This window comes from Argentina silus (assembly GCF_951799395.1).
Source record: "Argentina silus genome assembly, chromosome: 1".
NCBI classification, from domain to species: Eukaryota; Metazoa; Chordata; class Actinopteri; order Argentiniformes; family Argentinidae; genus Argentina; species Argentina silus.
Window position 1 is genome coordinate 31,474,144 of NC_139655.1, and position 8,545 is coordinate 31,482,688.

An 8,545-nucleotide genomic window follows, 5' to 3' on the forward strand; every position below is an offset into this window, starting at 1 on the left:
CTGCCTATATGTGTTCTGACAATTATAAGTAGCCATATCCTAAAGAGAATGATGTGTTGTACCTAATACCTATTGCGTTTTGTTTTTATGTTTTTGCATCCATTCCATTTTTATCGTTAGGAGTTGTACAACACAACAATGTCACTTTATCCGTCATTGGAGGACATGAAAGTGGATCAATTTATACAGGTAAGACTTGCATTTGAATACATTAAAGATTTTCATAATTGCAAATTTAGCCTTGAGTTTGTAATTGAGAAGTATTAAGGTATACAAATAGAGAACCCAATTGATTCTCCACCCCCCTGGTTTGACGCGCAGGTACCAGAAGTAAAAATGTATACAGGTGCTGCATCAAGGGTGTGTAACACTTAATGATTTCACTTTGACTGTTCAAAAATTACCTGGTGTTATTAATTACATGTCATACTTACAGGAAAGCAACCACGGATATATTTTTTTTCGGAAAAGAGTACAAGTCTACAAAAATAGAACTATACGAACCTGATACTTTTTATAACGTGAAATAATATGATTCAGGTCTAAAATAACAATACAATGTTATTATTATAAATATTTCAGCCCATAGTCGTTGCTGTTTCACACCTGTCGTTTGATATATCTGTTACACTGTTATAATCAGTCTATCCAGAATACATGGGAGAAAGAGAGAAGTGTGTCCTGGGCCTTCACTCCTGCACAGCTAGATGTATGCAGCTGATGGCTAGACGTCTGCATCTGATAACAACTTAATATTTTGGTGATGATGAAGCATGTTGGAGAGAGGGTCATGAGCAAACACGCATGTAGTGCATGTGAAGATAGTATGTTAGAAGGTCATAGATACATAGGATGAGCCAATCAGATGCAGTAACAATGGGGCTCTCAGAATGTTGGACTAAATCAATATTCCAATATGTTATATTCGTTTTTGAGTTACAAAAAGCTGAATAGTTTAAAAAGTATAATGAGTGAAAAATATTGATGTAAACAACTCAATTTAGACCTCTCTGCAGGTTTTAAAGATGGATTGGTGTGAATAGCATAAAAGCTATTTCAAATAGACACATGCAAAAAAACAGGAAAAGGGGACTTCATGGACAAACAGGTCCCAGTTCAGGTCTTGATAACGGTAGACCTGTGAAGACCTCTACCAGCGCTCTGGTCTATGGCTGACCCGGTGCTGCTGCCAGCCTCTCAGTGGGATCTATTTTAGCGGTGTAAAAACCTTAGCACAAACGCAGGAGCTGGCAGGGACACTGGTGGTGGCACTAAGGGGTGTGTCTGAAATATTATTGTTATTTTCAAGACCAGAATTTTTCAGTGCAACTGATGGTACTTGACCTGCTCATTGTGGTGAACACACCTATTTTACTACTACTCCACCCACCTGAGCGCAGACAGTACTCCAGCATTGTGGTAATTTCAACTGTTACACAAATGCCTGCGTTTGGACTTGCGTCCGTTTTGTGCCAGCTGAAAATAGAACCCAGAGAGTGTATGTGTGGTGTCCTAGAGTTTCGACAATGTGACAGCAAAAATACATCAGTTGCTTGATGGATAATTATAAAGTTCAACTCTATTCTGTCTGCCAGGTTCAAAGTGCTTTCTCAGCTAGTCCGACCAAGATGGACGTCCTGCCAGACTCTCCCAATCCAAACCCTGTGGAAGAAGAGAAGGGTAACACACGCTTACTACCCTGTACAACAAGCACTAGATCATGTGACATTTTACTTGTTTGCTAATTTTTCCACTGTTAAGATTCTCCTCACACTTGCTCTGCCATCTTTGGACTCAAGTTTATCTGTTATGCTGCTCATATTACCAATAGGAATTGCTGATTGCTTTTGGTTGCATTATGTCTCTAATTTGATTCTACGGCTGTTTGTATTGCTCTTGTAGGGCTCTATCCCAAGCTTTACCCTGAGCTGTCAGAATTCATGGGGCTGAACCTCAGTGAAGATGCACTTGGCCAGGCTCTTTCTGTAGTACCTGTGGGGGACCATTCTAGGGTAATCACTCTACCGACCAAGGGAATCACTTCCTGGGGAAGCAGTTGGTCTATAATTAGCTGGTCTCTTTGTAAAGGTTACTCGAGTATAAATTATTTATTTTGGATATTTCATACAAAAATGCAATACGGGAAAAATAAATAAAAACAAAAAGGGAGATATTAAAAGTATTACAGCTATAGAAGTTCAAACAGTAAATATTGAAATATTTTGAACATGCAGTTGGCATCAAGCAAGCATCAAAGACGTGCAGTTACTGGTAGACCATTTCAGAAGAATCGACATTTTGCAGTTTTCATGCAGGCAGCCATAGTTAACCAGAAACCAATTTGTAGTTGATGGGGTATTGATGAATAATGATGTATTGGATATGTGTTATTTGCACAGGCAGTGGCTCCCAGGCCATCCTCACTGAGTTACATGAGTGCTCCTATCACGGGGAACAACTATGGTGTCCGCAGAGCTGAGATCCATCAGGGCGTCAGAGAGGTAGTGCTTTGCAAGGACAGCGAGGGCAAGATTGGACTGCGCCTCAAATCTGTGGACAATGTAAGATGCAGATGCATTGCCCAATGTAAGGGTTGGGCAATATTTTGTGAGATACCCCGATATACAGTAATAGCCACTTAACTGTACCTAAAGCCATGCCATGCTTAATGGGATGGGTAATTGTTTTTACACCTACAGTAAATATATGTTCTGACATACAGTAGCTGTGCTATTGTTGATCGATCCAATGGTTTTTTCATCACTTTGAAGAGGTGATATACCTACAGGGTTAGACACAGCCTTGGCACAGTTGTTCATAACCTGGAGGGGGTGAGGCCTTAGTCGATGATGCATTGTACAGAAAAATACATACTGTATATTATATAATGTACTCTTATGAAATGGGGGGCTGCAGGGGAAAAAGGTTGGGAACACCTGCCTTAGAGGACGTACCCCTGCCTTAGAGGACATACCCCTGCCTTAGAGGACGTACCCCTGCCTTAGAGGACGTACCCCTGCCTTAGAGGACGTACCCCTCCCTTAGAGGATGTACAGTATAGTCACTACACTGCTAGGTTTGCATTCTCTAAAGGACGTCTTTTTGGTCTTCGTAATAGAAAGCTCCATGAATGTAGCTATATAACTCAAATATGCATTTAATATACAATACAGAACCTTTGTCACTAATTCTTTACATAATTTTGGCTTGACTGTATGATACAATGTTAATAGAATTCTTATCTCATTAGACCTGTGTCTTTTGTTTAAGGCTAACAAACTTTTGCTCAAATGTCACCCTGTTGTTGAGTATCCATGTCTCTTGGCAGGGCGTGTTTGTTCAGTTGGTACAGGCGAACACTGCTGCAGCATTGGGAGGCTTGCGCTTCGGAGACCAGGTGCTTCAGATGAATGGGGAGACTTGTGCAGGATGGAGCACAGACAAGGCCCACAAATTTCTGAAGAATGCCAGTGCAGAGAGGATAGCCATTGTTGTGCGGGACAGGTGAGCTCCCTGGCCATTCATAATGCAACCAAGGCTACAGTTACACCAGTGAATTATTCATGTGTTTATGCCAGGCTTTGACCTGAGGGGTATATTCACAAACCTTTTAGCCAAATGACTAGTACTATGGAGTTCCAACCTGCTCTGGGGCAGGCTAAGTCAAGTGATCATATGTAACACTGGTTTCTGACCAATCAGATTACAATCTCGAACATGGCATCACCTTTTTTGGAAAACCCTATCGATGTCAATGCTTGGATAGTAAGGGAATCTTTTAATGCTGAGATGAGTTTTTTCAAGACAGGCACAATGACATTCCAATTAATTTCTTGGAAGATTACCTTTATGAATGGTAATGTTTTTCTGCAAGTGATATAATTGACTTGTGCAGTCTTGCTAGATCTACTGTATATGTTGCCAATGCAACTCTCTGTAATGGTTTTACTGTAATATAGAGACTATACACAATATACCCTCTGCCCTGTTTTTACTTCTGACAAACATCACTGATCTCACATGGCAAAACCCAGCAAAGCCCACTCTAGCACCATATCCAAAGTGATGCATATCTAGTTAACTAGCTGACAATCATGTCGAGCCAACACTTTATCAACAACTGAGTTAGGGGGTGTCCTAGCCGCATAGACAAGACTCACAATGTGACTTAAGCAGACCAACTACACTAAAACGACAATTGGAATATATTCCCAATGAAATACACTATTTCAAATGTGGATTGTAAACACAAACACCTTTTCCACTTGGTGCAGTTATGCATAAATACCACTTTCATTTCACTATACAAATTGTGTGTGTCTGAGACACACTGCGTCCATGTCCCTCTCACTAGGGACCTGGGACGGGAGTTCCTAGTCACCTCCTTATTTAGGAGTCCATTCACCTCCAGGTGGTATTCCATTCTTTAAAGGTTAAGCATTAATATTAGTAACATGTAAACACAGTAAAATAGTGGTCAAGAGTTTGGTTCTCACATACAAATGCACATGTTCAAACCGGTTCAAAGAAACTCAAACCAGACCGTACATCTCCTGTTTTCACAAACCTCTGCATCCTTCTTTGATTCTATTTTAAAGCTGATATCTACATACTGGATCTTTTATCGTCTTTATGTGAACGTTATCGGATTAAAATATTGCAGATATGTGATAATTATTGTTATATCGCATAACCCTACTTACACATTAACATAGTCTGCAATCAGGAACCATGCCTCGAGAGCTTTGGCCACAGCAGTTGTGTTATCTTTGGTGGCTTTGTAGTCCTCATAAGACATTATGATGAGCTGCTTCCCCTCCTTTGCCTGAGACTCTTTTTTTCTCCATGGAGATCATGAAATCAGTGTTTGACGGCTCTGCCTTTTGTATCGGGACGTCAGCTTTATTGTTCAAATCTGAGACTAATTTAGCTGTGGGGCTTGTATCAGGATCTGCCTTTGTGGAAGCCTGAGCTGGAACATGACAATAATTGAAGCCTGTTAACTTTGGATTATGTTGAATATTAGTAGCTCACTTCGTGACATACCCCAAGTATGCTCCCTTTAAACAGATGAAGATGCAATGCTCTAAAACACTTTATCTAGAAGAAATACATTGTGATGCTGTAGCATCTGAACTCTCTTCTTTTCATCTCTCTCCCTCTGACAGACCATTTGAGCGCACAATCACATTGCATAAAGACATCAACGGGCAACTGGGCTTCATCTTCAAGAAGGGGAAAATCACTTCGATTGTGATGGACAGTTCTTCTGCCCGCAACGGTCTCCTTACAGATCACCACATTTGTGAAGTAAACGGGCAGAATGTTATTGGAATGAAGGTAGCTGAGTTGTCCTGATGCGTCTGTGGTTTTAAAACATACAGTTGATATAAACAATAACACAGGTGTAGGCTTAGCTATTATATTTTTCTTGTTGATAACAAATAAATAAATGTGGTTAGAAACCAATGTTCTGCATTGCACATGAAGCAGATCAATTAATCCATGAAATTCAAGACCTGAGATACAGTATATCTGGTATTATGTATTAATCATAAACAGCATGTGTGTTCTTATCCTGTCCTGACATTCTTCACTCCTTGGCTTCTGTTTATTGTTTCAGGATCCCCAGATTTCTGACATTCTGAATTCTTCTGGTGGAGTGATCACAGTCACTGTCATGCCCACTATAATCTTTGAGCACATGATGAAAAAGTAAGTAAAATGCACTGAAATATACAGTGCCTTTGGAAAGTATTCAGACCCCTTCACTTTTTCCACATTTTGTTGTGTTATAGACTCAATTTAAAATGGATTAAATTTAAGGAATTTGCCACACACAATACCCCAGAATGACAAAGCGAAATACCCCAGAATGACGTTTTTTTTAAATTTCAGTACATTTATTAAAATTAAAATACAGAAATACCGTATATACATAACTATTCAGACCCTTTGCTACGACACTCTTAAAATTAGCTAAAATGCAAAAATGTCATCAACAAATCACTCAATAAGTTGAATTGAGTCCAACTGAGTGCAGGGATAATAGTAGATTTGTGATTTTGGAATGAAAATATTTTCGTAGGGTCCCTGATTTTAATAGGAATCAATTACACACTGTGTGGATCAGGTTGTCACTACAACTGAGCGAATGGAGAGGTAAAAAAACAAACAAACTCAGGAATGATCAGGAATGATCAGGAATGCTACCCTGAGGCCTGAGGAGACTTAAAAAACAATCTACAAAGTTTAATGGCTGGGAGGAAACTGTAGCTGGGACAACATCATCCCAGTCACTCTACATAATTGGCCCAAAGACTTTCTATAGACCAAATGTGTAAAGTTGACGAGGTGTATTTGTAGAGGGAGTGGGTATATGTTGTCTGCTTGAACTATTATCTAACCCTAACCCTAACCGATCATAGCTATTGAAACGCAAGTTCTGTGTTTACCGTTTTGAAAGATAACGTTTTGTGAATGTGTCTACAATGGATTTATGAAAACAACAAAACCACTGGATTAAAAGGGTCAAAGTCCGCTTTAAGGAGCTGTCAGTATGAGTGGTCTAGAGCACTTGTACATTCAAACTTGAATGAATGGTGAAATGTTCTTTAAATGGCTGCCATAAATGATATACAAATGATTCTGTGTGTACACATGATGAATGAGGCCCACTGTCCCTTCTCAGAAATGGCTATGGGGAATGAGTAATATGAGGCTGCCTATGTATGACACTACCGTCCTCAGAGAAGACATCGGAGAAGACAAAATCACTAATATGCTGCCCGTCTCTTTCTCTCTAGAATGTCTTCCAGCATTGTGAGGAGCCTAATGGATCACTCTATCCCTGAGGTGTAAGGCTGGCAGCAGTCTCACAGGACATGAAGAGGTGTAGCAATAATGTGATGTGAATATAGAAAAGACACAGTAAAACTTACAATTAGGGTAAATTAATGAACATAAACTAATGTAGTAGTTCAAGTTATCTAATGAGTTACAAATACATTAACAAAGTACTGACAGTGCCTACAGTATATAGAAAGTCTACATCCCCTTTCAACATGTTCACCTTGTGTTGCCCAAGAGCCTGGAATCGAAATACATAAAATTAGGATTTTTTCTCCACTGATCTACACATCATATTGGACACATAGGCTAATGGACTACATAGCTAATTTCTTCATATATTTGTTAACTATTCAATAACATAAGTCCTGTCAGTACTATATATATATATATTATCTAGTACATATGCATTAATTAAGGTTTACTACATTCATACATGTTAATTAATGTGCCCTTATTTATAAGTGTTACGATAATTCTGCTTAGTGGTGCAAGTGGCAACCCCTGATCTTAATGCTGCATTGTGCATCTGATACATATAGTATTGTATCCTGGTTACCACATTGTGTTTTAGTACATACTGGATAGAAACCAGCTGAAACAAGCCTGTAAAGTAAAAATGGAACACTTATATGAGACGTGACACCTACTAAATGAATGCCTAATCAGAAATAACTGTGAATATTGAAATATTTCCAGACAGCTATTTGCTGTTAATATTATTTATTTATTTTATTATTTGTGTCATAAGTCTTACTATACTTTTCATTTTATTTTTTGGGATGTGGATGAGCTGTTCTGTCTATATCTTTGTGGAAAATCAATAAAAAATTAAGTTACAAAAAAGTTGAGGACTGATGACCTGAACAGAAAGCATCTGTTTGGGAGTTGTGGTGTCATGCTGTGAGGGAACAGTAGTGGGAGCTCTGAACGACAGAAATGGTCAAGGCTGAGTAGAGTAGAGTAGAGTAGAGTAGAGTAGTCAAGTCAAGTCAATTGTATTGGTCATATGTACAGGATACAGGTAGTAAACTGTAATGCTTACTTTGCGAAGTTCCTTTCAACAGTGCAGTAATAGCACAAAAAATACAATAAAATAAAAGCAATACACAATAAGATAAGGCACAATACCAGTACTAAGTGAATAACAATAAAGTGTCAGTAGCCATAACTGGCAGTAGGATAAATATGCAAAATAGGAAATATTGTACAGCAGTTATGTAAGGCATTGTAGTATGCATATGAGTGTGTGTGTGTGTGTGTGTGTGTGTGTGTATGGAGAGAGCGAGTGCGTGTGTGTGTATGACAGATGTGCAAATAGTCTCATAAGGTGCAGGTGAGCAGCAGGTAGTGCAGATGGGCAGCTAGGGTTAGCTGTTCTAAAGTATGGGACTGGACGCTCCAGTAGCATCTGCCAGCCGTCTTCGCCACCCTCGGCAGAGCCTTGCAGTCGAGACCAGTGCAGCTGGTCATACACTTCACAAAGAGTGTAGACCCTCTGCCTACAACAACCTTAACAGGCCAGGATATAGGAGTTATAGTGGAATATAAAGTTATGGGTGTCTAGTTGGATAATAAACTACAGTTGAGTAAATGCACCGATTATATATACACAAAAAAAGCCTGCAAAGACTGTAGTTTCTTAAATTCTAGAGGAAAGGCAACTGAATGGCAAATTGCGTGGGCATATTCAGCC

At 39.3% G+C, this 8,545-nt stretch overlaps 1 protein-coding gene across 1 annotated transcript; it reads left to right on the forward strand.

Moving 5' to 3' along the window:
- Window positions 1-1,608: 1,608 nt before the first annotated feature.
- Window positions 1,609-7,638, forward strand: sdcbp (syndecan binding protein (syntenin)). Its single transcript, XM_083682683.1, has 7 exons — window positions 1,609-1,680; window positions 1,903-2,012; window positions 2,400-2,561; window positions 3,329-3,504; window positions 5,169-5,340; window positions 5,624-5,715; window positions 6,807-7,638. Exons 1-7 carry the CDS (start codon window positions 1,629-1,631, stop codon window positions 6,859-6,861), a joined length of 819 nt encoding a protein of 272 aa, XP_083538809.1. The 5' UTR covers window positions 1,609-1,628; the 3' UTR covers window positions 6,862-7,638.
- The last annotated feature ends 907 nt before the right edge of the window (window positions 7,639-8,545 follow it).

Bases quoted from the DNA above. Each gene is read 5' to 3' on its own strand.
- sdcbp (XM_083682683.1), top strand. From the start codon at position 1,629: ATGGACGTCCTGCCAGACTCTCCCAATCCAAACCCTGTGGAAGAAGAG. The intron at 1,681-1,902 runs GTAACACACGCT...TTGCTCTTGTAG, and splicing joins CCCTGTGGAAGAAGAGAAGG to GGCTCTATCCCAAGCTTTAC. The intron at 2,562-3,328 runs GTAAGATGCAGA...GTCTCTTGGCAG, and splicing joins GCCTCAAATCTGTGGACAAT to GGCGTGTTTGTTCAGTTGGT.